The 27,719-nt window shown below is 35.0% G+C and overlaps 6 protein-coding genes and 1 long non-coding RNA gene across 11 annotated transcripts; 2 read left to right on the top strand and 5 right to left on the bottom strand.

The window, feature by feature from the left end:
- Positions 1-42: 42 nt before the first annotated feature.
- LOC9303516 (magnesium transporter MRS2-6, mitochondrial) lies at positions 43-1,877 on the bottom strand. The gene is made up of 4 exons (XM_002869445.2): positions 1,340-1,877; positions 864-1,261; positions 547-780; positions 43-464 (listed from the first exon to the last, which is right to left on the bottom strand). The coding sequence occupies exons 1-4, from the start codon at positions 1,632-1,634 to the stop codon at positions 189-191; spliced, it is 1,203 nt and encodes a 400-aa protein (XP_002869491.1). The 5' UTR covers positions 1,635-1,877; the 3' UTR covers positions 43-188.
- Positions 1,878-2,796: 919 nt separating this feature from the next.
- On the bottom strand, positions 2,797-5,610 carry LOC9305563 (long-chain-alcohol oxidase FAO4B). Its single transcript, XM_002869446.2, has 3 exons — positions 5,213-5,610; positions 4,802-5,077; positions 2,797-4,713 (listed from the first exon to the last, which is right to left on the bottom strand). Exons 1-3 carry the CDS (start codon positions 5,420-5,422, stop codon positions 2,953-2,955), a joined length of 2,247 nt encoding a protein of 748 aa, XP_002869492.1. The 5' UTR covers positions 5,423-5,610; the 3' UTR covers positions 2,797-2,952.
- Positions 5,611-7,252: 1,642 nt separating this feature from the next.
- On the top strand, positions 7,253-7,956 carry LOC110226929. Its single transcript, XR_002330817.1, has 2 exons — positions 7,253-7,343; positions 7,516-7,956. It is a non-coding gene; the product is annotated as an uncharacterized LOC110226929 (long non-coding RNA).
- Positions 7,957-9,020: 1,064 nt separating this feature from the next.
- LOC9305564 (piriformospora indica-insensitive protein 2) lies at positions 9,021-10,690 on the top strand. Its single transcript, XM_002867398.2, has one exon. The coding sequence runs from the start codon at positions 9,186-9,188 to the stop codon at positions 10,548-10,550; it is 1,365 nt and encodes a 454-aa protein (XP_002867444.1). The 5' UTR covers positions 9,021-9,185; the 3' UTR covers positions 10,551-10,690.
- Positions 10,656-12,534, bottom strand: LOC9303517 (CRIB domain-containing protein RIC7). Of its 2 annotated transcripts, none has more exons than XM_021019871.1 (3): positions 11,782-12,534; positions 11,352-11,458; positions 10,656-11,254 (listed from the first exon to the last, which is right to left on the bottom strand). In XM_021019871.1, the coding sequence occupies exons 1-3, from the start codon at positions 11,852-11,854 to the stop codon at positions 10,778-10,780; spliced, it is 657 nt and encodes a 218-aa protein (XP_020875530.1). In that variant the 5' UTR covers positions 11,855-12,534; the 3' UTR covers positions 10,656-10,777. The 2 variants fall into 2 exon arrangements, with proteins under 2 accessions (XP_020875530.1, XP_020875529.1); XM_021019870.1 differs by having other exon boundaries at positions 11,352-11,464; positions 11,782-12,533.
- Positions 12,535-12,779: 245 nt separating this feature from the next.
- On the bottom strand, positions 12,780-15,689 carry LOC9305565 (TBC1 domain family member 15). 4 transcript variants are annotated; one of them, XM_002869448.2, is made up of 12 exons: positions 15,545-15,688; positions 15,161-15,344; positions 14,975-15,070; positions 14,799-14,902; positions 14,504-14,703; positions 14,259-14,381; positions 14,091-14,179; positions 13,900-14,005; positions 13,711-13,808; positions 13,291-13,536; positions 13,115-13,198; positions 12,780-13,036 (listed from the first exon to the last, which is right to left on the bottom strand). In XM_002869448.2, the coding sequence occupies exons 2-12, from the start codon at positions 15,269-15,271 to the stop codon at positions 13,019-13,021; spliced, it is 1,275 nt and encodes a 424-aa protein (XP_002869494.1). In that variant the 5' UTR covers positions 15,272-15,344; positions 15,545-15,688; the 3' UTR covers positions 12,780-13,018. The 4 variants fall into 4 exon arrangements, with proteins under 4 accessions (XP_002869494.1, XP_020874390.1, XP_020874388.1 ...); XM_021018729.1 differs by lacking the exons at positions 12,780-13,036; positions 13,115-13,198 and having other exon boundaries at positions 13,424-13,549; positions 15,545-15,689; XM_021018730.1 differs by lacking the exons at positions 12,780-13,036; positions 13,115-13,198 and having other exon boundaries at positions 13,456-13,595; positions 15,545-15,689.
- A 95-nt stretch (positions 15,690-15,784) lies between these two features.
- Positions 15,785-19,818, bottom strand: LOC9305566 (casein kinase 1-like protein 6). Its single transcript, XM_021018728.1, has 14 exons — positions 19,135-19,818; positions 18,968-19,008; positions 18,562-18,631; positions 18,282-18,430; positions 18,089-18,184; positions 17,777-17,847; positions 17,621-17,682; positions 17,470-17,533; positions 17,300-17,384; positions 17,067-17,193; positions 16,820-16,905; positions 16,674-16,737; positions 16,445-16,578; positions 15,785-16,296 (listed from the first exon to the last, which is right to left on the bottom strand). The coding sequence occupies exons 1-14, from the start codon at positions 19,220-19,222 to the stop codon at positions 15,994-15,996; spliced, it is 1,440 nt and encodes a 479-aa protein (XP_020874387.1). The 5' UTR covers positions 19,223-19,818; the 3' UTR covers positions 15,785-15,993.
- Positions 19,819-27,719: the final 7,901 nt, after the last annotated feature.

Consider the following 27,719-nt stretch of genomic DNA (forward strand, 5'->3'; position numbering starts at 1 on the left):
TATATATCATACTTACCTGGAGAACAAATCTTCAAGGGTAAATATTAAAAAGCCAGCTCCTTTTATTGGAAATCAATAATTCAATATTAGCAAAATTGTTTGACGATAAGAAAAAGCAAATTAAAACAAGAAAAGAATTCCACAAACCTAATCTTATAAAGACTAAACCTAATGTGTTTAGTCTCTGATCAGTCAAGCAGCTTCTTACGCTTGGCGTAACCAAGGGTGACCATGAAAAGCACAATGCAAAGCGCAACAACAGCCCACACCACGTAACCAAAGATGTCAGGTGTGCTATACAATCCAATTTGTATGTTCATACCGAACAAGTTGACCACCACTGTCCCTGCTGTTATTGCATAATTGGCTATATTCACCACCATCATTAGGTGGAACAGTCCGTTACGTCTACTATTCTGTAGTATCTTCACGTATGCTTCTGCGCCATCAATGTGCTCCTTCATCTGCAATTCAAAAAAATTTCCAAATTAGGTTAAACGAAATTAGAAGTAATTGAACTACCCCTATAGTACTTATACTACTTACCATAAGAATTTTGTTCTGCATTCCCTCTAGTTGCATGAAGTATGCCTCAAGCAACATCTCCAAATCATCAACGTCATCTTCCTCCGTCACCATACTGGCGCTTCTTTCTTTTGATTGGGGGACAATGCTATTTGATGGTGCCTCGGTTTGTTGGTTTTGAATACATTTCCTTGTTAAGTGTAAGTCTTCCATGTCTTCCTTGTCATCTAAGAAATGTTCGATTTCATCTCTCACCTGAATAATGTACACAATAGCTTTTATGTATCCATCCATCACACAGCATTAGAGTATCATGGGAAAAGGTAATAACATTTTACCTTTTGTACACGGGCTAGCAAGATGGTGAGACTACTTTTTAAACTTCGTAGGTCTTTAAGATTCTCATTGGTGACCTTCTTGGTTAGTTCATCAAGAATAGACCAAGCTTGTGTCTCAAGGTCTACCACATTGCTATCAACAAATGAGCAGACGACCTCGAGTGCAATCTCTAGTACCTGAAATTCAAAAGGAAGCTTATTCTCCAAGCCCTCTTCTCCACCTTCTTGATCACCAAGAGAAGGAGCAATTTCAGGACCATCCTTCCGAGGAAAGTGATGCTTTAGTCGGTTAGTGAGTGTAAGAACTTCAGGACGGAGAGAATCCAACAACATAACTTCTTCTGAAGTAATTACCGCCTTTATGACCTCTAAATTCAGGACAATAGCTTTCTCTCTGGCTGCGTCATAGCAAAACATGGGTTTGTTATTATCCGTTGTGAAAACTAGTCAGCTAAAAGACATAAACGTGTGTCTACCTAGAATTTTAGAAGAGTGAGAGAAACCAGTTCTTAAATCCTTAGCCGAAACAGAAGAACGTTCGATGATGGTGCTCTTGTCACATCCAACCACTTCCATGAATCCAGTCCGATCAAACCTCGTCCATAGACAGACTCCTCCCCTTCTCTTCTTCGACTTCCCCGTCCCTCCCACGATTGCATTGATAGGCGGAAGAGGCGGAGGAGGCGGTAGAGATGAAGGCGTCCTAGTCATCTTCACCGCCGTACCCTTCTTCCGGTGGCGGTTGCTCGTACTACGGCGAAGTGATCCCATTGACTTATCTGCCGCTAGTCAGAGATCTCTCCACCGAGTCCTGCCGTTTTTGCTTGGCTTTCTATTTTCCGACGACGGACCCGAGCAGGGTTTGTGTTGTGTGTTTCGTTTCGGTTTCGGCCATGCGTTTGTTGTGCATTTAGGGTTGGCAAGTGTTATTAACTAATTTAAAGTGTTTTAAGTTGATTTTTTGCTTTTCTTAAAACTTGTAAAAGAGTTTTTGCATATTATCATAGATATATTGTGGAATTATCTACGAGATCGTGCATAATCTTTTTTTTTAGTGTTTGTTTGTTATAACCCTTTTTTTTTGGACAACTGTTGTGTATTTAAAATCGCCAAACACAAACAATACACCACGATAGATGTATAATAAAACTATTGAAGGATAATCTAATAATTCAATAATCCATAGCATATAAATAAAGAACCCTTGAACAATTAGTAGTCATATTAAAACAAACAAAACAAATTCAACAAAATATAATTTTGCATCTCCAAAATCATCGTTCCTATCCACACACACACACAAAAAACTATTTAGTCATCAAAAATATTCCCAATTATTAACTACTTTTCAAAGGAAAAATTGTTGATTACCTTAATCGATGGACCGAAGTATTCACAGGCAGCTACAACAGTCGTACTTGTCTCTAAGATATTTTCGAATCTCTCTAAACCAGCACGACAAAACAGCCGAGAGTATGACGAAGAAGATAATGATGCCGGCTATGGCATAGGAAGTAGCACTACTCATCTTGTTCTTTGCAACACAACGATTTTTTGTTTAGTAACTTTTGTTTATGTTTCGATCTTCTTCGTTTAGACGATTGTATTTATAGACAGCTCCAGTTTATATGTTAATAAGGAAATTCCTATATACTTTACTTTTTCATAAAAGTTAAGTGTAGTCACGTAATCTTCCGTAAATATTAACTTTACATTTTGACGACAAAATTTTAAGAAACATAGTAAACTTCACATTTTTTCGTTTTGATTATTTTGTTGTCACTAAGGATATAAAGGGAACAGTAAAAAAAAGTTTCCTGACAATGTTGCGACTGTTTGATTCATATTTTGATCCTTCAGAGTTCAGACTCTACAAACTATTATGTTGGAATTGAGCTTTCTCTTTCTTTAATCAGCTCAACATTCTTGAATCTTGGTGCATATATCATTTGCTTACATCTTTATTGTGGTCAAGATAATGCTGAAGTACTATTCCATGATTCATAACAAAATCTGTCTTACAAGGAAAAAATTATTTATTTCGACATGAATACTAATGGGATGGTTTGAGTTCTTTCTTTTTACTTCTCTATACTTTTCTTTTGCTTTGGAGCGAGTCAACTATCTTTGAGGAAATGCAGTAAGCGGTAGACTGAATGGTGATCATTGGGTTTACCCCAACAGCTGAAGGCAATACACTTCCATCACAGACAAACAATCCCTCTGCTTCCCAGCTCTCACCAATCTCATCCAACGCACCTTCCTCCGCGGTGGCTCCCATCCTACAACTACCCATCTGGTGAGCCGAGAAGTATGTCGTCCAATACTCTCCTTTTGTGCTAACCCCGCCAACCGCATCAACTTCGTCTAGAAACTCTTCCATGGCTTCTTTAGTAATTCCCTCACACTTCATTCTCTGTCCATCACTCCTATATGTCCCGACTTCAACTGCGCCTGCTGCAACCGAAACCCGCAAAGCTTGTCGAAGACCTGCCCTCAGATTCTCTCTATCTTTCTTGGTTGTCCTGTATGTAACTTCGCTTTCCTTCATAACCTCACCTGACCCGATGTCCCGAACCAGAGCAAACACATGAGCTGTTCTTCCGTACTTAATCATCCGCTCCTTAAGGTCTGCTCCTGAAACCCACGGGCTCAACCCCGCATACGAAGCTGGTCCTATCAGTGGATTCTCCAGTATTGCTCTGCATCCTGATTCAGCATCATTCATGTGATGGACGGACGTGATGATCCCTCCCTCGTACATTTTCCCGGAGAACTCAGAATCTTTCTCCGGGAAGTATCCCCATGTCATCAGAACCGGGTGCAGCTTTAAGTTCCTCCCGATATTCGGGTTCTTTAGACCACTCGAAAGCATCAGAGGCGGTGTTAACAGCGATCCAGCGGATGAAGCCGTCATTCGAGCTTCGATAATAAACTTCTTCCCAATCTTTCCTCCAACAGAACTCGCAATCACTCCCACACATCGTTTCTTTCTCTCATTGCTACTGCTAGTGTTGTCTACTAATACAAATCTCTCAGCTTTGATCCCTGTTAGGATCACTGCACCATTCTCTACAGCATCAACCAGCCAGGTTCGGTCTGTCCCGTTCTTGGCACCAGCTCTACATCCGTACCCGCACAAGCCGCAATAATGATCCTCCGGTGAGTTCCTTGGAACTGACTCTACCTGCAAACCGAGTCTCTCGCACCCTTTCCGCAGAACCTGGTTCTGAAACCCGTCTTTGACACATCTTTCCGTGACACCGATCCTTGTCATAACTTCATCCATTGCAGACTGGTATTCTTGGCTACCGAAAAACTTGATCTTACTCCCTTCAGACCATTCCTGCAAAACATGATCCGGCGTCCTTATAGATGCGGACCAGTTAACCGCGGTACCTCCTCCAACAGTCGAACCCGCCAAGAGCATAAATTTCCCATCAACCGTCGTCAAAAGCCCGCTTTTTTCGTATAACTCAAGCATAGAAGGACCTTCTAGACCCGAATAATCCTGAGGTGCAAAGTAATTTCCTTTCTCAAGAACCAAGACTTTGAATCCAGCTTTAGCTAGGTTTGCAGCTGCAACACCTCCTCCGCTTCCTGAGCCTACAACAACCGCATCGCATCTGATCCTATGCACATTGTCACCATCGTCTCTCGCAACATGAACACCTTTTCCAATTAGAGATTGTGTGATGGTTACGTCACTCTCATGCGTAGTCTCAATGATCCCTGTCTCAAGAGGTCGCCGTCTCTTATCTGCTTCACTCTTCTTGTTGCTACTTGTTTCTATCCCATCGAGGCAATACCCTATAGTTTCCAATGCAGGATTCTTCAGATTCTCATCCGTCTGTGAACAAAGAAACAAACAAACACATTACTAATAATCATTATTCACAGTTACTAAAATAAACTTGAAATGTTTGTGTTAATTATACCTGGGAAAAGAAGTAGAAGAGGGTATAGAATTTTGCAAGGAAGAAAGTGATTCGAAATGGAAGAAGGAATCCACTTTGTCTCGACCATTTCCTCAAGATCTCTTCTCTTTTATCCAATGGAAGTTGAGAGAATTTAAGAACAAAAGGCCAACTCTTATCAAGACAGAGAGACCCACAAAGCAACAAAGTTCCAAATCTGAATGACAAAATTATTAATATGATTTTCAAAACCTTGACTGCTTCTGATCGTCCGTTTTTCACTATCATCTCCGCCACCTAGAGGATTCCAAATAAATAACATGACCAACTTCATTATCTATATAATACTATTCCTAAATCGGAGCAAGATCTTGATTCAAATCTAGAAACAAAGGATATATATCTATATATATTGAGAGAGAGGGAAACAACCTCTTCAGTGAATGGTGGTTGAGTAGAGGAGGCTACGTTAAAGGAATTCAGAGCTTGCTGCTCTGCCGTGGTCTCCGGAGGGAGGAGAGTTTGACAGATGACGGCGAGAGATTGAATCTGAGACGGTGAGAAGCCATGGTTGTAGCCGTCTTCTCTCTTCATGGATCTCAACAGAGGATGTCCTCTGTTTCTTCTTCTATCTTCTTCCATGTTATTTGTCTATTACCAACTAGTTGGAGAATTGGACTAATGATTGGATCAGGATTTTGAGGAGAAATCCGTGAGCTTATTGAAGATTCAGACAAGTCTTCTTCCTTGTTTTGAGTTTTGTTTCTGCTGGCGGGTCCCACTACTTTAAGATTTGTACGACTACGATGTTATAAAGATTAGTCGATGTAAGATTAGTAGATCTTTGTCTTTGAGTAAGAATTTGACATCTCCAAAAGTTTTTTTCACTACCTCTCTCGAAAGGAATTTGTTTATTTTATATCTTCTTTTAGCATATTTTGTCTTTAGTCCCAACATTAAAAAGGCTTACTTTCGATTTATTTCTTTTTTTATATGAAATATTTAGTTTTTTTTTTTTAAAGAAAATCCCAACAATTTCTGTTTGACTAAGATATTGTTTAGAAATTTGAATGGTATCCTCTAATTTTCTCTTTCAGTTCTCTTATCTTTTGACGTTTTTTTTTTTTTGCCACAATCAGTTCTTAGCTAAGATTTATTAAAAAAAAAAAACATTAAGACATTTGTATGGTTACTTTTAACTACTAGTATGAGAAACCAATTCCTCCCAAGATACTCAACCATTCCAAAGAAAAAAAGTTTAAAATAGTACCCCATCCGTTTTAGTTTAGTTGTCGTGTTAAGACTTAAATTTTGTTTTATATTAGTTATCGTTTTAGGTTTTTGATGCAAATGTTTGGTGAAAATTTTAATTTTATCCCTACAAAACATTTTAGCCAATGAAATTTTTTATAAAATATATTAATAAAGGATAAAACAGAAAATTTAATGATTTTCTTAATTTGTGTGAAAAAACTTTAAAGTACAACTAAAACGAAACGAACGGAGTATATCTTTTCGTAGAAGGGTATAAATGTTTTGGTAACCTCAAGATACTCAACCATTCCCAAAGAAGTACTGTGACAGTGTATATTGTTGTTGTTAAGATTTGGTTTTCTGTGTATATTGCTTAAACTTTTGCGGCAAAAAAAAGTGTATATTCATATTGCTTTAACTTAAAATCAGGTCCATCGAGCTATTTTGTTACCTGTCGTTTCTACATCATTTTTGTGTAAATAATATATTGGTAATGAACTTCACGTATCACCCAAAAAAAACTATACAACAATAATTAAACTGAATCACTTTCATACCGATTAGCTATCCTTAACACTAAAAAAGAAGAAGGAAGACTATATACTTATAGCATTTAAATAAATTTTTTTTTAAAAAGTTATTAAATCTTGCCCCAGATCCAATACAACTAGGCCATGGCTAAACTTCCAAGCATGGTATAAGAGTTTAGTGAACACATTTTTTTAATATCAAAAACACAACAAAAAGCTATCATCGTTCAAAGCCTAATAATTAATAAATAATTAGTCGTCCACCAGTATAACGCGGTGTAAACAAAGGTGACCATGTAAGCTATTTCCAACTTCTTAGAGAATTGAAGTAATATATAATTAGAATTTTGGAATTTTAGTTTTCATAAAAAATATATAGGGAAACTAGTTTCTGTGGCTTAGGTTTCCTATTTTATTTGAAAACACAAAGCTAATACAAGTTATAGATTTTCTCAACAAAAAAAAAAAACTAAAATCTGAAAATTAAAACCAAAAAACACATGGGAAAAAAAGAAAGGAAAAGAAGGTCTAATCTTCCACCTGTCTAGTCCTCCACCAGTCGAAGAAGGTGTAAGCAAAGCCGACCATTAAAAACACAATCACCACATTCGACAGAGGGTAACCAAAGACGCCACCTGTGTAATAGAATGGAACTGGTAGCTTCACTCCGAAAAAGATGCAGTACAACATCGGTGCAATGTATATGCAATCATACTTATGGTAATCATTCTATCCATCTGGATCAGTACCTTGAGTCGTTTCCTTAAGTCTTCTGCGTCGTAAGTATTCTCCCACTCCTGCAATTTTTTGTTTGTTTGTTGAAACATATATTCGTTACAGTTGAGCCTATAGGGTTAGGAATTATCCACTAATTTCTGTTTTACTAAACTTCCAAGCAAAGACCTCATGAGTACTATCTCAAGAACTAGTGACGAAAGATATGTTTTGCAGGTAACCTAAAGAAAATTAAAGAACTCATTGAGTCTCCCAAGACATAAAGAATCCACTTGATCAAGAAACGGGCATCTAATAATAAGAGTAAAACAAAGAGAGAAGAAACCAAACCGTATCCTCATCGTCATCGGAAAGTAAGGGTAGATGAAGCGTCTCTGTATCTGCATCCATACCAACAAACTCAGGAGACCCCATGAGTAATTAAGCGTCTACGTAGCTGAAAAAAAAGTAAAAAAAAGTAGGAATAACTTCACAAATCTCAAATCAGAAATATAAATAGAGACGAGCACATAATTTACAAAACAATTAGGGTTTTAGAGGGGAGACGAGGTCGGCTTCTAATATTATCATAATGGGCCTGCGTGATATATTTCGGCCCATATCTTTTTTTTGAATAAATTATATCGACCCATTTATCAAATGTTCTGATTCGAAGAACGTTACATAATTTCCGAAATAAAAGAAATCATTAATTTGGTTTGATTACTTATAGGAAAACAACGAGGACCAAGAACAACTGCAAAAGGCATTGTACATTTTTGTCGTACAAAGAATTTAAACAGCGACAGCAAAAAAAGAATACTAGATAAGTAAAAACAAAAATAAATGAAGGGTCTGAAACACTGGCACAGTGGGGACAATGGAGGGCAGGAACCGGAAATAGAAATGGCATGCGTGAGACCTGTGCCGTTTCCGGTAAGAGATTGACATGTGTCAACTATATATTGGAAGACTTCTTAAGCCGTCGCTTTCGTACGACACAAACACTGTTCCCTTCGGCGGCTACGGGGCGTCCTTGTCGGTTCCTCCGCCGTTTGCCCCCTCTCCTCTCCTCTGTCCCTGTTACTACAATTCAGCTTTTGTTCCATTTCTTTTTTTCTTTTGTCTTTTCTTTTATTTTGACTAAAACGTATTGATGAGATTATAATTTTTTTATCCCAAAAAAAAGTGAAGTAGCAATAAAATAAAAGATGACATTTTGTGGAGCTTATATGTCCCATAAATTCCTTCTTTTTGCATTTAAAATTAGTAGTCACATTTGAAGTTCATAATGTATTTTATTAGACGTTTTTGAATTTGGATTTATGGAATGAAAAAATGGAAATGGTATCTTTGGAATTTGCCAATCAAGTAAAAAAAGAAGCAAAAAGAGGTTTTAAAGGGTGGCTTTTTAGTCAATGTGCATTAAAAATCAAAATGGTGTCGTCTTCTCTCTGCAAATATCGTCCGGTATGGTCCCAAGTCCCAACTTGCTTTTTCCTTCACCCTTTGAAGTTTTTTACCCACGGAACGTGAAGCTTTGTACCATTTCAACTTTATTACTATCTTACCCCTTCCATTTTTTTTAACCACAAATCTATTTTTTAATTGAAAAATTATAGGAATGTGAATAGTAAATAATACAAAAGTACATGAATTAGTAAATGCTGATGCTTTTACCCCTTGAAAAAAAATTCAAATTCTTTCACTTTTTTTAATAAAAATATAAAGCTTCATTAAATATCACTCGGTTTTGCAAGCAGGGGTAATTATGTATTTTCATCGAAAAAGGACATGACGAGCATGAACCCATAAAAAGGTACGTATCGCTCGTTAGCAACAAACCCAAAACCAAACAATCCAAGCAAAAAAAAAAGCTGCAAGCTTTTTGCTTTCTCTCTGCTTTCATGGCGTCTTCACGTACCAACCTCTTTCTTCTCCTCCTCCTCTTTCTCTTTACTGCTACACTCATCACCAGCCAGCAAAACGACGACGACGACGACGCTTCACCTCAACTCGCTCTAGACCCGTCGGAGCAAGAAGCGGTTTACCGAGTTCTTGACTCAGTCAACTCAGCCATCTCATGGCGAACCATCTTCCCCGACGACCTCTGCGCTTCACCACCAGACGGCGTCGTTTGCGATTACCTCTACGCTTCTCAAAACGGCGTCGCGACGTCTGTTCACGTCACCGAGTTCCATTTAGGCTACCTCTCGGATTACACTCAAAACCCTCCCTGCTCTTTAAATGCTACGCTTGATCCTCTCCTCTTTACTGCATTCAAACACCTTCGTAAGCTTTTCTTCTACAAATGCTTCACCGGAGCTCGTGTCCCCTTGCCGGAAACAGTCCCGGAGGATTTCGGTTCTGTTCTTGAAGAGTTGGTGTTTATCGAGAACCCGTCTCTCTTCGGCGAGATCGGAGCCATGATCGGTAATTTCACAAAGCTGAGAAGATTGGTTCTTACTGGAAACGGGTTTCACGGGTCGATTCCGGGTCAAATCGGAGATTTGGTTAGTATAGAAGAGATTACGCTCTCTAGAAACAGCTTGAGCGGTGGTTTTCCGGCGAACGCAACGTCTAGTCTGAAAAATCTAAAAGTTCTAGACTTTAGCCATAATTTTCTCAACGGAAATGCCCCTGATTCCATCGGAGACTTAACAGAGCTTCTCAAGCTAGATCTCAGCTTCAATGAGTTCACCGGAGAGATTCCTTCCGGCGTCGGGAAATTGAAAAAGCTCGAATTTTTGGACTTGAGTTACAACCGTTTCGGAAATTTCGGCGTTCCTCGGTTTCTAGCGGAGATGCCCAGATTGAGAGAGCTTTTTCTGAGTGGGAACAAGCTCGGTGGTCGTATACCGGAGATTTGGAAGAATCTCGAGGGTATTTCGGGAATTGGATTCTCTAGGATGGGTCTTGAAGGAAATATCCCAACTTCAATGGGTTCGAGTCTTAAAAATCTCTGCTTTTTAGCGCTTGACAACAACAATCTCGACGGACATATCCCGGAGGAGTTTGGTTTTCTGGACTTTGCTCGTGAAATCAATCTGGAGAACAACAATCTCACCGGAAAAGCTCCATTCTCCGACTGTTTCAGAGATAGAATCGGGAAAAAACTCAAATTGAGCGGGAACCCTAATCTCCAAGTCAAGAATTCCGATCATCATCTCGCCGGACGAGCTCTGTTTTCATCGGCGAGAAAGGTTTTACTTTTACCGTTGATTTGCTTCCCGGCGGCTTTATTAGCTCTTTACATTTTAATAACACAGTGAGTAAGAAGAACAAAGAACAGATTAGAGGAAAAGTTTTAACATTTATTATGCTTTTGACCTTTTCGATTAGAGGGTAAAGTTTTAATTTTTGGTTGTAATTATTAGTTTCTTCTGGTAATGAATGAAATTACTTCTGATTAGATTATCTTCAACAATTTTTACAACATTTCTTTACTATTACAAAACTTAAAAGTCTCTTGTGTTTTTTTTAATTACGAAAATGAAAATCAAAACCCATTTCTGTCGTCTTCGAATTGAGGTATAGATCTAACGGAGCCAGTATCTGACATATAATCCGACATTTTATCAGCTTCTGATATTCGAGACGATCTTGAAGACCCTCCATTACCACCTTCTTTAGATTTCTTCCTCTTTGATTTCTTTGGAATCTCTGGTAATCCAACACTATGTTGAGACCAAGAAGAGTCTTCGTCTTTAGTTCTCCTAGACGATGAGGTAGAATCTTCGTCTTTGGTTCTCCTAGACGATGAAGTGCCTTTGTTTGAAGTTCGACGTTTGGTCTTGTCTGATTTTTCTTTTGTCGGAGAACCTTTCTCAGATGATGATTTTCTCGTGGATTTTGGTAGTTTTGGTAAATCTCTGGACCGACCACCAAACTCTGATTGACATTTCACTGAGGAATCGTCTTCTCCAAATAATTGAGTTGTTGATTCCATTCCAGGAGAACTCTTGAAATCGTTCATCTTCCAAAGATTATAAAATATAATGTTAAATTTGAAAATGCTGAAATTTTAATTATGTTTGTAATGAAAGATAGGATTAAGAAGAGAGTAGTAGTACCCAGCTAGGTGCAGTGGCATTATCTGAAGGTCCATCCCAACCAATGTGGGCAACATGCTTTACGTCCGTTGGATTTCCGATTTGCATCTCTTGTTCCTTTTCACTTTCTATTGCTTAATACAAAAATTAAACATTGTCAAAAACTTTAATGTCCATTCATCTACAAGGAATTACATTGGTTCTATCTAGTCTCCGCAGAATATAGACTTTCACGGGATAACACTACAATGAAAATAAAGCCATCTCTTCTCTATTCTATGTATCATTTTGAATGTAAACCCATAAAAAATGTTGTACTTTTATTGAATATTAATATGCTAGCTTCAATGTATTTGTCTCATAGTTTTAACACTCAAACATATTATAGTCATCATTGAGTTCTAAAATATTGAAATGATATAGAATGAGAGAAGAATTTTAAAAAACTCACCAAAAACTTGAGATATGTATCGGAGGCCTTTCAAGAGGCTTTTCATCTTGGTACTTGACATTGCGAGTTGCATAGATCTCTTCTCTTTGTGGAAACCAAATCTTTATCCTAGTTTTTGTTTTATTTGTACAAAACGAATGAACGATGAAAGGAGCAAAAGATCAACGAACGAGCATATATTGAAAATATCCAAATTTCGTAGCTTAATAAACCAGTAAAAAAACTACAAAAATGACCTTTATATTTACAAAATTTTGTGACCATAAAACTCTTCAAAATTAAAGGGATGATGAAAAAATGAATAGGAGAACCATATATTTAGCTCAAGAATCCATAGTTTTCTTGAGAAAATAACAAATGTTCATCTTGAAACTTTCATGATCATGCATGTTTTTTGCAGGTTCTTGTATCAGAAATTTATCGATAAACATGTAAAGAAATATATAGAAAACAAACTATAGCAACTTTATCTAAAAAGGTCTACGATTTTCCTGATGAAAAAACGAAAAAGGGTTCATCAATGAAGAAATTAAGAAAATTTTAGTTTTACTAAAAATTTAAGAAAGAAAGATTTAAAAACAAGAAAAATGTTATTGAAGAAGGCAAAATAGCGAAGGGGAAGAAACGAGGAGAAAAAACAAAGATTGTTTAGATTTTTTCGTTAACTCAATGGTTTAGACTTTTTTTAATACTTCAGAAAACAATAAAAGGCAGAGTAGTATAGAAAAAAGAATGCCATCAAATGAATAACTACAAACAAACAAAAAATTAAAAAAGGGAAAGAAAAAAAGAAGGGAGGAGATTGGTTTTGTTAAAATATATTTTCTATTTTTTTGTATGGGTTTAATTGTTATATCTTGTATGATGTTGAAAAATTATTCTATTTCGCGTTATTTGTCTTAAAAACACTATCTACTGTTTTGGTGCTTCAAATTATTTTGATTTGTGTGACTTGATTCCGTATGTGTCTCTTCAACAAAAGACGACACAAATACAATAAAAAAAAACAGACACCAAAAAAACATGAACTTCCATCGTTTAAACAATAACGGCACGCATGTGTAATTTCTCTAGCACACAGTATCAACAAACGAATTTGTAAGATACATACAGGAACAGACAGAAATGAAAGAACAAAAGAATCAGAGTATTCTCATCGACCCATTTTCAGGCCAAGATCATATGATATCGGTTAAACAAAACCGGAAGAAAACGGACGGTCAGAGGTTAAGCAATGTCATTGCCTATTATTAGCCTGCAAGACCATTCAACATATCCATTAGTAAGGAGAAGCAGAAAAAGAAGAACATGATCAAAACAAGTAGTCAGTCACCTTTTTCAGGAATTTTTCATGAATCTTCAACGCTTCCTTACACGCTTTTCTCGCGTCCAAATTACCTGCAATACCGCCCAATATCTGCAACCAACCGAAGAAAACAAACACAACTAAATCGCCATAAAACCAGAGAAGAGTTAAATTTCTTAGAAAGTTTTTTTCCAAAGAGAGACCTGAACAACGTCATCTAGGCCTTTTGCTTCCTTCAAGAGACGTTTGTTCTTTGTTTCAAGAACGCTTGCTACAACAAAAACAGCAAGCGTGTTGTGTTGCTCGTTCTGGCCATTCTTTATATATTTTCTCTCAAACTTTCCATACTGCTTCAGTAACCTCGGATCCTGTCCTGAGGAGTTGTTTATGTTCTGTGGTTCTTCGTATGATGCAAACTTGTTTGGATTATATTCCATAGCCCACATCAGCTGAAACAAAATTCTATCTCACAGTCTTATTATCAGCTCAAATCATGACACTCTAAACCCTGAAAGAACATGAATTGGGTTCTCTCAGGTGAATGAAAATCAATTTCACATCCCTAGAATCAGCTTATGACATCAAGAAATGCGGATGAGTTTTTGTAAACAGAATCTTGTTACCTCCCAAAGGTACAAAGCATCAAGGAAGGAGAACTCTCTCCTGAACAATACCATCAACATTCGTATAGCAAACAGATACTCTCCACCGTCGAGATCCTCTGTTGTGGGAAACAGAATATAACGTCTTAAACAGCCATGAGAAATGCAAGAGAAAACGAAGCTCAATGGAAAGGCAAAAGGAAGGAGTACCAAGATGCTGATGTAGCCGAGGATCAACGGTTTTAATGACCTGTGAGAGCATACCCAGCTGAGTCTGGACGCCCATTGATGTTGCTGTTGTCCTGAAATTTTCTCTCTGAAATTCAAGAAAACTAAAAACCATGAAAACAGTAACAAACCCAGAGATGACACAGAACAAGACAGAAGCTTAAGATCTTTACTAGTCTTCGCATTGCACGCTCAAAGCACCAGAAAGCGTCGGCTTCATCTTCAAGTAGGATTATCATCGGGGAACATATGTCATTCATTCCTATACAAAATGGATGATTAATTCCTATTCTTTTACATGTTCTCCTGAATATTTAGTATTAACACCAAGGCGGACTTACCTTGAACATAGCCAATATCAGGATTTAACCATGTATAGATGGAAAGAATATCCCATAGTCTTGCTTGATTACTTTCACTCTCATAAAAGCAGAGATACCGATCCGTTCTAACCACATCGAGACCTGCAACAAAATTTCACCTTATTAGCAGTTCTTTAAGAGCACTTGACATATTTTTGAAATCTGAATTCTGACACTTATACAGAATGCTAGAGAACATAAACTTATTGAGTAGGTAACAATACCGATTTGACTCAAGACAAGCATCCACTGGAGCACACGCTTGTCGGTTATAGCGGTTTTCACAAGCCATCCTTGATTCTCTACTGAGGATTCTTCTAATGGCTGCCCATCTTCCGCAACAACTGCCATCGTGACAAACTTGCCGCTACCAACAAGAGGAACCATATTCCGACATTCTTCTTTCCAACCATAATACTGCTCCCTTAGATAATAAGTGCAGCAATATGAAGTGCAATGTCAAGAGCGGAAAACATTACTCGAAAGGATCTACAGAACCAGTAAGCATTTAGTAAGTACCTTCTGTGATTCCTCAACTTGTTCCGCTCTTCAAACGTGCTGTCCGGATCGTAACCTCCTAACAAAAACTCCCAAACCTCTCCTTTGATTGAGGGATGAATTCCCTGAAATTGAACTCAAGTGAACAACAAGGTCATAAGAACAAAAAAGAGATAAGATACCAAAATAAGACTTACCCCTCGCTGTATACGGCGAAGAACTCTTTCCATATCCAAATGTCCATCTTCAGTAAACGCAGCGTGCCATTTTCTAGCACTTAGAGTTTTACCAGCCTGATCATAATATCCCACAAATGAAAGATTCAAACTTTGAAACAAATTTGATTGATCAAGAACATAGATGGTCTAAAAAAAAGGACAAACCCTTGATTTAAATCGAGTCCTGGGAACATCTGCTACACATTCTGATCTAACTGGATAGAAACCTTGCAAATCTTCACCTCCGGATTTCCACATAAATCCACAACAAATCATTCAAAGCTTCACTTTTCTTTTTTCTTTCTGGGTCAATCCAGATTCAAAGCAAACCTATTATAGACTATCCTCCCTGTACAAATTCATCAAAACAACTAACAACAATCAAAATTGACCCTTAAACATCTTTTCTTTCTTTTATGTAGCTAGAAGCCTAAAAGTCAAGTTTCTCCAACAAACAAAACTCCATTTAAAGGAAAGTACCAGACTCAGGACAACACCATCTAAACATTGTCCGGCAAAAACATAACCTTTAAGCAATCAATTATGTACCTTGTCGGATTCAACATCATGAACCAGAATGCTAAATCAAACTTCGTGCTTCGTCCTCTCTATTGGTCAATCGAAATTCAGAGAATTTAAATCTTGGAGCGAGGAAAAGGCCCTGCGTCACGACAAGGTCACCGTCGGAGGCTGCCGTTAAACTTGACGGTTTCAAACGACGATTATTGGCATACACGTTATACACTTTACAACGACGTCGTATATAAATTCATAATAATAATAATATAATTAGTTTAACTCAAAACTGAAACAGTAACATTGAATTAAGCTCAACAAGTTGTCATGATTACAATAAGAAAGTGTGTAAAAATTTGATACAAAATCCAGAGAAGATGATGACAATACATGAAAAATTGGGAGTTTCGTGGAAACGAAGGACCAAACAACATATGTAAAGAAGAATCCAATTTACAGCAAAGAGCCCATTGATGAAGGCTTCATTTGCGGATCGAAAGAAGCTCGAAGCTTCTAAGAGCCTCGTCACGTGCTGTCCTCGATGCAGCTACTCTGTCGCGGTTAAAGGCAGAGGCTGTCTTTGATTCATATCCACTCACAGCAGCTGCTGCTTGAGTTCTCTGAAAGACTGATGGTCGGATACCGCTACCGCTTGAGGCCACACGGCTCGAGTCCCGGCTCTCTCTTTGTTCACCAGATGAGCTTGGCCTACTTCCTGAGGCTACCGCTCTCCTTGAAGCACTGCCGTATCTGGAAGTGTTTCTTCCTTTCTCAGATACCATATTCTGATCAATCAAAGAAAATGACATATCAAGAACGAGCAAGACTTGAGACTTATTTCTTGAAAAGTGTTGAATCAATTCGTGCACATTCTATACTGTAATCATTTATAAAACTTTTGATCCAAAAACTTAGATGATGATGATTTTTTACCACAGCAGGTTTCATTGAAGGAATTTCGTCAAGAGTTCGATGTCTGGTATGGTTTTGATGGGGACTGGGTCCTCTAACATTCCTTCTCGCGAACGCTTCGACTGCACCTGAGAATTTATCGCGGATGTTCCCTACTGTAAGACATACAGGATCACAAAATCAGAACTGACCACCGTTTAGCTGAGCAGAGTTATATGTTTCTTAACTTTCAAAAAAAGTAAAAGATTACCTGAAATCCTTTCAGGTTTTTCAGCAGACGGTCCCGCAGCCATCCCTGGTTTACCGGTACGATGCTGAAGAAGAGATTAATACGAAACCAAAGTGAGTATGGACACTCGATACTTGATAGAGAAATCTATAGACATGTATACTCACCCTTTCATGGGTGCTGGAATGGGATCTGGCACTACTCTGAGGGTGTTTCAATGCAGTCCAGTCGAATACATAGTCAAACTGATAACCTGATACCGCGAATCCATTTGATATCAAAAGAGTCAAACATTTATAGATATATCAAGAAAGATTTCAATATCTAGAAAAGTAATATTTCTACTTAAATGAATTGCTTTGCTATTTCACAGTAACTAGTAAAAGTAAAAGTCTAGCTTCTGAAATTGCAAACCTTCACGGATAAACAAGTCTCTGAAAAGTCTCTTTAGATATGAGTAGTCTGGTTTGTCTTCAAATCGCAAAGATCTGCAGTATTGAAAGTATGATACGAATTCGGGTGGATATGACTTGCACAAGACCTGTTACAAGTATGGTAGAACAATTAACCCTTGACTTATGTCACAATGAGATAGCTGATCTAGCTCCAGTCAAGGGTATCTAAGCCATATTGTGTCTTTACCATACCTCTATAGGAGTTGATACTTTCTTCTCGCTAATTCTGTCATACTTCTGCTTCTTTGTGCCAGCTTTTAGTCCCTGCCACGGTAGGCTGAACCCGAAAATCCCAGAAAAATTAGAACAGAACAAGCACGCCCAAAGATTTAGTCAGAAAAAAAAGATTCTGTATGCACAACCTTCCTCTCAGGAAATACATGAGCACATAACCAAGAGACTCCAGATCATCCCTCCTACTTTGCTCTGCCAACAGATGCAAACATGTACACATTTTAGGAATTGGATATACGATTTTGGAGCAGATCTCAAGTGGTTCTATGTATCGCTTACCAACTCCAAGGTGAGTGTTGACACTAGCATACCGAGCTGTGCCCGTAAGATTCTTGTTTTCTCTGTAATGAAAACAACATGAGTATTTGTAAGAATTTAAGTAAAAACAAAATGAAAGAAGTAGACAAAGATGCACATGAAAGCACCATAGATCACCTATAGGGGATGTGCCTATGTGTTTGGAGATCCCTATACTTCTTTGCAAGCCCAAAATCAATGATGTACACCTAGATACACATTATTCAGAACATAATTTCAGTATCCATTTTCAGCTAAGAAATTCTGTTTCTTACACTGTAGGAAATCTAAATGAACAAATATTTGATGGATAGAAAGCAAAAGAAGGAACTCATGTTCATAACCATAGTATCATAGCAACAGTGAAAGAAAAAAAAAAGAAGATGGAATCCAACATAACGTTCTCTGTGGGAAACAATCCACCAACAGAAAGTATATAAAATCAAGCACCTGGTTTGCTTTGCGACCAAGTCCCATCAAGAAATTGTCAGGTTTTATGTCACGGTGAAGAAATCCCCTTGAATGCATATATTCAACTCTGCTAATCTACAATGATCAACAAACATTTTAGGTGGAACTCCCGAACTTCTAACATTATTTATTCTACCTTGAAAAAGTGAAAGCAGCACTTGAGAATACTCACCAGTTGATCTGCAAGCATCAAAACTGCTTTCAAAGTAAGCCTCCTATTACAATAGTTGAACAAGTCCTCCAAACTGGGCCCGAGTAGATCAATGACCATCGCATTGTAGTCTCCCTGAACCCCAAACCACTTGAGACTGGGGATGCCACCTTCACCACATAGAACAAATTAAAAATCCCGGAAATTCGATATCAGAAGAGCAGGGTTCAACGACCATTTTGCACAATGATAACAGCTACATATTTCGACCAGAGAACTCATCTCAAAGTTGTAAACTTACTTCCTCCTTGTAGAAGCATGTATATCTTCGACTCATAATGAAGTTGAGGATGCTTAGTTTTCGCAGGCTCCTTCAAAGTTTTACAGAACATTAGACATAATTGGTAGTCGAATTTCCCCAGCAACTAAAATCCTCAATAAAAATACAAGTTTTTCGATAATTAAGAAGCTATGGAAGATACATTAACTGATATTGATGCAATGTAGCATGTTTTACTCAAAAAAGAATGAAGCCAAAGATTGATATAACTAATCCGGTATGGCTATTACAAGTAACAAAGACTATTGAATTTCAAGAGGCAGTTCCTTTCAATACAAAACAAAGCGTAAAAATTCAATTTTGACTCGTCCCCTGAATCTTAAATCACATGTTATTGATGAGAAAGAAGACAAGATTCGAATAATACCAGCTTAACAGCTACTTCCTCTCCGGTTTGCAGACTTACGGCTGAAAAAATATATGCAAGAACAGATTTAATTCACATAAGGAAAAAAAAAAGGTAATCACACAAAATTGAATACAAACTAAAAAGAACAGATCACAGAGAAATGATAAAAAAGAAGCAATTTTTACCAAGAAAAAGCTCTCCAAAAGAGCCACCGCCGATCTTGCGACCAAGTTTAAACTTGCCCCCAATGACATTATCCATTCTCAAGTCCATTCAATAATACTTTCAAAATCACCTGGAAGGTCTCTGTTTTGGACAAAGCGGATTTAAATGCCCTAATTAAGAAGCAAGTGCTGCATAATCACCATCTTAGATCGAAACAGGTCAACGGGACAAGAAGACAATGAATCGCCTCTCCTGCGTGAGAAATAACATCAATCCAATGTCGTGCGTGACCCAGGGCGTTGAAGAAGAGTTGAATCGCCGAAACAAACGAATCAGACAGAGAAGAAAGTCATAGAAAATAATCAGACAACCCAGATTGATTTGTCACATTCCCCAAATCAAAAAAAAGGTGACGAATTGATATTTCTCGGTGAAAGAAAAGTTGACCCAGTAAAAACATGTACATGGAGAGAGGAAACGAATTCTAAATGGGCCTAACACTTTATTACCCGGCCCGACCCAAATGTTTCAAAAAGGGCCAAAAGTCTTTTGTGTGTTGCGCATATCCAATCTTTTAATACACCAAAGTGGTACACTATATATTGATTATTAAAGATCTAGTTGTAAACTTGTAATTATATAGAGGCTTTGTGCATTTAGAAACACGCAAGGACTAGTCGGTATGCGTTCTTGAGAGTCTCTATCAAGGACACATTGGTCTACACTACACGGGTAACAATCAGGTCCAAAACAAACAAAAACAGTTTATATATAAACATACTAGAGAGTAGCTTTTGAGAATTATTACTCCCTCTATTTTACAAAGAGTGTCATTCTATCATTTTTTTACACAAATTAAGAAAAGTAAACAAATTTCATTTTTACCCTTTATTAATACACTAAATAATACCCCCTCACTAATTAATAAGCTAAAATAGTAGAGATAAAAAAGAGAATTAGTCTTTAAAACTGCATTGAAAACACAAAACGACACTCTTTGTGAAAAAAGATTAAAACGACACTTTTTGTGAAACGGAGGGAGTATTATTTATGATATTTATACTAATCATTAATGCTAATAATTCAAGCTTATGTGTATGTTGTTTTGTCTTTATCATAGAAGCGACGTTGAAGTCATTGGGCCTGATCCACCTGTCTTAGGCCCACTTTGCAACGTGGAATATTTTCCTAGTGTGTAGAGGATATTTCTTTCTGCTGCTGCACACATGAATGTGTCGAGGGAGAAGGCTATTGGTCATTGATGAAGTCATGAAGAGGCGTCAATGGCAAGTCTACTGAGTCCACGTAGTCAATAACCCGAAACGTCTAGATTGAGATTTTTCATATCGATGAATGAAGCTTGTAAATTACTCATCGTTATTTTTATTTTTTTGTGGACAAACTTTTCGCAATGGTATCTTTATTAGTTTCAGCTAAGGAATATGCTTAATTTTTAAGATCTTTGACTCATTTTTTCTCCATGATCGTCGTATAAGATAACCTAGTTTAGTAGTAACACTTTAGTCGCCAATTTATTTATAACATTAATTATTTTTCGGAGGGATTCAGTTGGATCAGGACACGGTTATGTCATAATCGTGTAAGAAAGTTATTATTGTAGTGTTTAGTTTATTGTGTTTCCTTGTGTGCTTAAGATTCGTCTGTCATTCTGTTGGTTGGTGGTAAGCAAATTAATTATGTATTTTTAAACTTGATATATATTTTATTACTATTTTTTTTTTTTTGTAACAAGTGTGTAGAATCTTCGATGTCATATTTTGTATTATTTGTACTAGATGTATCTAAAAAAAATTAAATCTTATAGACACGATTCCAGATATGGTTAGGGACATAATTATAGAAAAAAAGGTCCGTTATTGGTTCCATTGATTGTAAGGCTTGGACACAAACACAGAAAGAAAATCATTGTACATATTGATAAAAGTAACCCGACCCCGATAGATTGAGTAGATTTCTCAATTAAGAAAAGTTAAAAAGTGAAAAAGAAAAAAACTTAAAAACAACTAAAGATTCCTTACTGGTCCCATGAGGTTGAAGTTCGTAAAGCTAAAACAAGATTTAGAAGTCATGTCTCTCTCTCTTTTTTTTTCTTTTTAAAATTTATTAGTTCCTGAAAGTTTGATGTTTTAGTGTTTTAGGTTTGTTCCACAAAGATTGATTTTCTAGTTTTTTATTTTATTTTTTATTAATTGATATTAACAAATCGTAGATTTCAAGGCGTAATGATTACAAATAATTAACTGTTTTAGATTACTATTGGTTCATACATTATTAAAAATATTTAATAAAAAGAAAAAATTATTAAATGATTAAATCATGATTGTTTTTTAATATATGTGTAAACTCTAAGACATCAAATTTTTAGGAACACAGGCAGTAGATTTCTTCTTCTCCTTTACCTCTCTTCGGTTGGTCTATAGCTTTCAAAAGCTATTATAGGATTAGGGCCTTAGGCGAAAGATACACACAAAATATACATAAATAGTACACATTATATATAGAGTGGTTGTGTATATTTTGATCTTATAGCTAGGGCTAGCTCTATCGGACCCGTGGACCTTATGCCATCCACGTGGCCTCATTTCTCTCTTTAGATGATTCATATGAATTTCATCTTTTTGTAGTTGCAATACTAGACAAACATAAGCTAATTATTGATATGTAATTGTCATTTTTTTGATAAAGTATTGATAATTGTCGAATAGTAATAAGAGTTTATTTCGCGTAAATAATCAATATGACAAAGTATATATATAAAAAGAAAGCATGAAACATTTTTTAAAAACTATTATATTGACAGTAATAATATAATAGTTATCAAATTTTGGTTTGACTTACAAATAATAAAGAGTTTTCTCCCAAATCTTTCTCTAGTTTCTACAATTATCATCAAGGATATACTCTTTTTTTTTGTTAAAGATTATCAATGGATATAAGTTTTCGATTAATGCATGCATCAATTACATGGATCGCATATATACGAGGCATGCATCAATTACTTGCAAGTACAAAATTATTATTTTATTACATGGATCGCATACGAGGCATGCATCGATTTAAGTTCGTTATTATTTTATTACATGGATCGCATACGAGGCATGCATCGATTTAAGTTCGTTACACTAACATAATCGCGTATGAGGCATAAATCGATTCAACTTGCTGTGATCTTATAAATTTCATTTAATTATAATTAGTGTCAGAATCCCGCATATGTAAGAGGATATATTTATTATACATGTGCAATTATTTAGCTAAAATGAAAAACCTGAATTTTGAAATTGACCACCACTATTTATTTATTGTTCTAATTTTGTTTTGTTATCGTAAAGGAAACTATGAATGAGTCCAAAAACATTGCGGCGGCAAAATTAAAAAAAAAAAAGTTTAATTAATCATAAGCTCAAGTTCTCGGTCACACGCTTCTTCAACCTCCCCCAATCATCAAACTGCCCCTCTTTTATCAACACTGTTGTCTCTCTTCTCCTTTTATCAACACAGTTACTACTATATATTATACATAGTTTATTAATAAATAGTATGTAAATTTGAATCCAAATAGCACGATTAAGCCTGAGATTTTAATCCGTTATCCGCAAATATCCGTATCCGTATCCGATTTTTGATCCGAAAAAACGGATATCCGGCCAAACGGATACGGATACGTATAGTAAAATAACGGATATTCCGGATATGGATACGGATAATCCTAAAATTTGGGCCGGATAACGGAAAAAAAAAATCATAACTTTAAAGCCTTATGTCTCCATTTTTTGTGTTGAAGTCCAAAAAAACTTGTAAGCCCAACTTTTTTAATTGTTTCTATTTTATTTTTTTATGTTAATAAATAAATCGTATGACAAAAAATAAAAAGAAAATTTTAAGAAAAATTTAAGAAGTTGATTAATGTCTCTAATTTTAAAGAACATCACTTGAATCTTTTAACTTTTTGTTACTTTAATAAATTCTTTGTTTTTTGTAATATTTTGTATATATAATCAAGTTCTAACTATTTTATGAATTTGTTAAAAAAAAAAAAACTATTTTATGAATTTTTAAAGCTTTTTATGTATAATATTAATGATTTTAGGATTTTAAAACATTATTTCCGGATATTCGCGGATATCCGGATTTTTAACGAATATTCGGATACCGGATATCCGGAATATACGGATCCGGATACGGATACTAAATTGGCGGATAACGGATACGGATACGGATATCTCAAAAAAGCCGGATATCCGCTCCGTTTACAGGCCTAGCACAATAACAACATAAATGGTTATATACTCCCTCTGTTCCTAAAAGATTGATTTTCTAGAGATTTCACATATTTTAAGAAATAATCATTGTTTAATTATTTATATTTATTAAACATTTTTAATAACCTATGAACCAATAGTAATCTGAAACAGTTAATCATTACGTCTTGAAATCTACAAAATAAACTAAAAATAAAGAAAAAATCTAGAAAATCAATCTTTGTGGAACAAACCAAAACGCTAGAACATCAAACTTTTAGGAACAGAGGGAGTACATGATTTTCTCAAAACTTTTGTTTCATGATATATAACGAAATAACGAATCTTATAAAACTTTAAACATACAAATCTTTTTAAAATAGTTACTACTACATGTTTAAGAAAAGATATCAAATCAAAGGTTCAAGAGCTAACCGGCTAAAACTGTTTTCTTGTTATTTCTTATTTTTGAAAACCTGTTATAGTTTTGAAATAAGAAACTAGAGAGTTGGTATTTGTTAAAAATACTTCTACTTATGTATTTGCAAATATAATACAAATATATGAAATGAAACTCATACTGATTACAAACACAATTTTTTCTTTGATAAATCTGATTACAAAACACATATTTTTGTAAATTATTTTGACGCACGTTATCCAGTTGTCGGTAGTAGCTAGAAGCATTCCAATTTCCAAGTTACACGTCTATTTGATTATACTAATGATTGATTATATATATACATGGAGTATCTTGATACAGTGGAAAAATATAGAAAACCTCTAACTGTAATCGAAAAAAGAAGAAAAAAAAAACCCACCTTAACTGTTCGAATTAGTAAGGTTTCAGCTTCTTTCTCATATACACTTCGGCCATTTTTTCGCCTGGGCCAAATTTCCATTTTAATTTTTCAGTGGAAATTACTATTGTGTTCATCATATTTCTTGTAATAAGTTCACTCTAAATTATATAAATCTGTTTGTTGAACAAAATTTTTTTTATATAAATCCACTTTTTCACATAGTTAGTACGATGCATCATGCATACAACCTAGTAATTTATATTAGTTACCATCTGTAGTTAAGTCTACATAGTACATATTATTGACTAAAAAACACCCCACCTTGATCATATAGCGTTTGTGAACTCACAATATTATTACTAATTGTTGCTAATATTTTTTATGAACAGAAAATTTGAAACAAAATTCAAACTAGGTCTTAGGAGATAATATTATATCCATCAAACATAGAATTTTTAATTATTAACTTGACATTGATGATTGGAATATATCATCACTAAATTTAATTGTTGCATGCATGTTTGATTTAGATGTTGTTAAAAGAAAAACGTGTAAATAAATGTATAGATTCTTCGATTATTTTACCGTTCACTGGAGATATATAAAATTAATGTTGTAATTCACTCAACAATGTATATAGAGTCAAATGGACAGAACATTTGATCTCTCCGAAGTCCGACCTATTTATCTTAATGCTAATCTGGTAGTTTTAATCATGAATATGTATATCTTTAGCAAAAGATGATAATAAAAAAAAAAAAATAATAATAACAAGGAAAAAGTGGCTTTTCGTTGAGAGGGAAAAGAAGATACCATTTGGTGATTCATAAATTTACGATGTCTCACTTTATTCTGACAATGAAATTTGTATTTAGCTACTTTAAATTAATTTTATATGGCTATTCACCCAATTTCGCTCTGTTCTTTTCTTCCCCCAATTTTGGAGAAGTTTTTGTATATTCAAGTTTTCACATTCAATTTTGTTTCCAAATTCCTTGCCACGAAAAGTTTTTTAAAAAATTAATAAATATTTAAGCCAGAACGGTAATTGACTACAATACCATGCACGTCAATCATTTTTTCTTCTAATTGAAATTGTTTTATTAATCATAATATTTCTTATAACAGCATAAAATGTAAACTAATAGCTAATATAAAAAATAAAAGTATAGGGTTCAATGCATTATGAGAGGTTGATGTAGATATATTGCCAATCACAATCGAGAATTAATATAGATGCTTATTACTTGTAGATAACAATTTCCCACGTTTCTAAGTTATACTTATATCATCCCGAATCTTTTGATGTCAGTTATACAAATTTCATCTGTATTCTTTTTCTTTTTTCATGTATTTTATTGATTTGTGATTTATATAATATGAGAAATTGACATAAAGTCTTAGATTAAGGCTTGTCTCGTGACTCGTCTCACACATCCTGATATTATAAGTGTGTCATTTTCTTTTCATTGATTTTTTTTTGTTTTTTTGATAAAATATTTTCTTTGAACTGTCTTGTTATTATTGCTGAATCGTGTATTTAGATAGAGCCTTCGTGGTTTCATATACGGCATGTTATGCGATAAACAATTGTTTTCTGGACGCTATATTTTTAGACGATTATTAACAAAAATATATAAGCGTAGATTTCTATCAATTCGTACGACCGCAGTGAGTTTTGGTTCATCTCATCATTCCCTCTTCAGTTAACCATGACGTCATTCTAGTTATCGTTTGGCAAATAAAGACCAATATGCTAAGACCATCTTTATTAATGGGTTCTTAAGAAAATCTTAAGATGATCTTAGTAATTTGTTCGTATTATGACTAACAACCAATGGAATGATGTACGGCTTTTTGGTTATTAGGTAAGCAACTCCCTCAACTCATTTTAACTTTGGTTCTTAGTAATAATACTAAAAAATTACTAAGATCATCTTAAGATTTCCTTAAGAACTCATTGATAAAGATGGTCTAACAGGCTTAAAAAATTGCTTAAAATAACATGTTTAATCTTTAATCAACGATCCAAGCGTTACCCGATAACCGGTTTGTCTCCTTATCATCGCCTTTATATTCGCCGGCGTTTTATGCTTTAGTCACATTTTTTTGCCTATTTTAGCATAGCTGTTTGGATGTATCATTCTTCGGTTTGCTATTTTAAAAAATATTTTAATTATTGTTATATTGAAACATTAGTTTTGCGCTTTTGTTTTATAAAAAAACCTATAAGTTATTTGAGGTTGGAATATCTTTACTATTATACAGCTAATATTGTTGTTTCGTCTTTATCATCTTGCAATAAACATCGAAGATTAAATTCAGATATAAATTGCTTGAAATAAATTCTAAATAACAACAAATACTAGCCTATAAGTTATTTGATTTTCTAATTAATAAAAATAAATAATTCATAAACATAATGAAAACGAATACATGTATATATAATTGTATTAAAAATAAGAATTAAAATTAATAAATTAAATTCCATGATTAAAAATAAAAATTTCTATAAATTTTTTAAGATCAATATAGAAAGAAAATCATTAATGGTAGAAGATAAATAATATTTCATATGTATATACTCTTTTACAAAAAGAAAAATCGTTAATAGTTAAATTTTAAATTGTGTAGTAAGATTGTAAAATTCTCATTCTACTCCCATCACGTTCTTTTCCTAACATTGATTAGAGATTATGTTCCAATCAAGAATTTATTTTCATATATGACAAAAATAAGACAGGACGCAAAATTTTGTCCGCTTATTTGATTATAACTTGAACATTTATTAAAATTATCCAGAAAAAAACATATTAATTAATCTATAAGAAAATAGCATAGAGTACCAGTATATATCGTGATTCGTGTGACAAGTGTTAGTTCTTTATCACAATCAAAACTATTTATTCTGAATCACATAATTAAACACCTGATCGAGTTTTCAATATATGCTTTTGAGATACAATGTATGTTCCAATGTTTATTTTAGACATAATTAGATTCAATGAATTAATACCAATTTAGATAGTTACAAAAAAAAAATCCTTATAACTAGAAAATCGACGTTGATATAACTAGAAAATCGGAAGTTCGGAACATAAAGACTAAGTAAATCAAACAATCAATGTATACTGACAAACAATAACAAATGGTCAGAAAGTCAATGTAGAATCCAACGAGTATCAGATCTCATAGCATTCTTTCACCTGCATACAAAAAAATATTGTTGTTTATATATCGTCTATTCCCGTAATTGACTTTTACAATAAGAAATAAAAATCTTCGTCGGTGAATTTAGTATTCGTTGTTTTGGCCCTCAATGCGACGGCCTTATAGTCTTTGGGTACCCATCTGCTTAATTAAGATTGAACGAATGCGAATTTTACTGGCTCTCTCTCCGTATATTTAATCAAAACTAGGGTCTTAACTAACAGAAAGATGTTCACGTGATTGATAATATAGATATATACTACTATATTAATATTGCTTGGTGGATATGAATTCAACTGTATCTTTTGTGTCATATCTCATAAAAATGTC

This window comes from Arabidopsis lyrata, assembly GCF_000004255.2.
Source record: "Arabidopsis lyrata subsp. lyrata unplaced genomic scaffold ARALYscaffold_7, whole genome shotgun sequence".
Taxonomy (NCBI): domain Eukaryota; kingdom Viridiplantae; phylum Streptophyta; class Magnoliopsida; order Brassicales; family Brassicaceae; genus Arabidopsis; species Arabidopsis lyrata.

Coding starts and splice junctions, on each gene's coding strand:
- LOC9305566 (XM_021018728.1), bottom strand. CDS start 19,222: ATGGACTTGAGAATGGATAATGTCATTGGGGGCAAGTTTAAACTTGGT. Junction 18,431..18,561: donor CATGCTTCTACAAGGAGGAA/GTAAGTTTACAA, acceptor TATGTGGTGAAG/GTGGCATCCCCAGTCTCAAG. Junction 17,534..17,620: donor CAACACTCACCTTGGAGTTG/GTAAGCGATACA, acceptor ATCTGTTGGCAG/AGCAAAGTAGGAGGGATGAT.
- LOC9305564 (XM_002867398.2), top strand. CDS start 9,186: ATGGCGTCTTCACGTACCAACCTCTTTCTTCTCCTCCTCCTCTTTCTC.
- LOC9303516 (XM_002869445.2), bottom strand. CDS start 1,634: ATGGGATCACTTCGCCGTAGTACGAGCAACCGCCACCGGAAGAAGGGT. Junction 1,262..1,339: donor TCACTCTTCTAAAATTCTAG/GTAGACACACGT, acceptor GCTATGACGCAG/CCAGAGAGAAAGCTATTGTC. Junction 781..863: donor TGCTAGCCCGTGTACAAAAG/GTAAAATGTTAT, acceptor TACATTATTCAG/GTGAGAGATGAAATCGAACA.
- LOC9305565 (XM_002869448.2), bottom strand. CDS start 15,271: ATGATTTGTTGTGGATTTATGTGGAAATCCGGAGGTGAAGATTTGCAA. Junction 14,903..14,974: donor TTCGCCGTATACAGCGAGGG/GTAAGTCTTATT, acceptor GTTCAATTTCAG/GGAATTCATCCCTCAATCAA. Junction 14,006..14,090: donor AGCGTGCAATGCGAAGACTA/GTAAAGATCTTA, acceptor CTTGAATTTCAG/AGAGAAAATTTCAGGACAAC.
- LOC9305563 (XM_002869446.2), bottom strand. CDS start 5,422: ATGGAAGAAGATAGAAGAAGAAACAGAGGACATCCTCTGTTGAGATCC. Junction 5,078..5,212: donor AACCACCATTCACTGAAGAG/GTTGTTTCCCTC, acceptor GGAATCCTCTAG/GTGGCGGAGATGATAGTGAA. Junction 4,714..4,801: donor TCTTCTACTTCTTTTCCCAG/GTATAATTAACA, acceptor CTTTGTTCACAG/ACGGATGAGAATCTGAAGAA.
- LOC9303517 (XM_021019870.1), bottom strand. CDS start 11,854: ATGCAACTCGCAATGTCAAGTACCAAGATGAAAAGCCTCTTGAAAGGC. Junction 11,465..11,781: donor ATACATATCTCAAGTTTTTG/GTGAGTTTTTTA, acceptor TTTTGTATTAAG/CAATAGAAAGTGAAAAGGAA. Junction 11,255..11,351: donor ATGCCACTGCACCTAGCTGG/GTACTACTACTC, acceptor AATCTTTGGAAG/ATGAACGATTTCAAGAGTTC.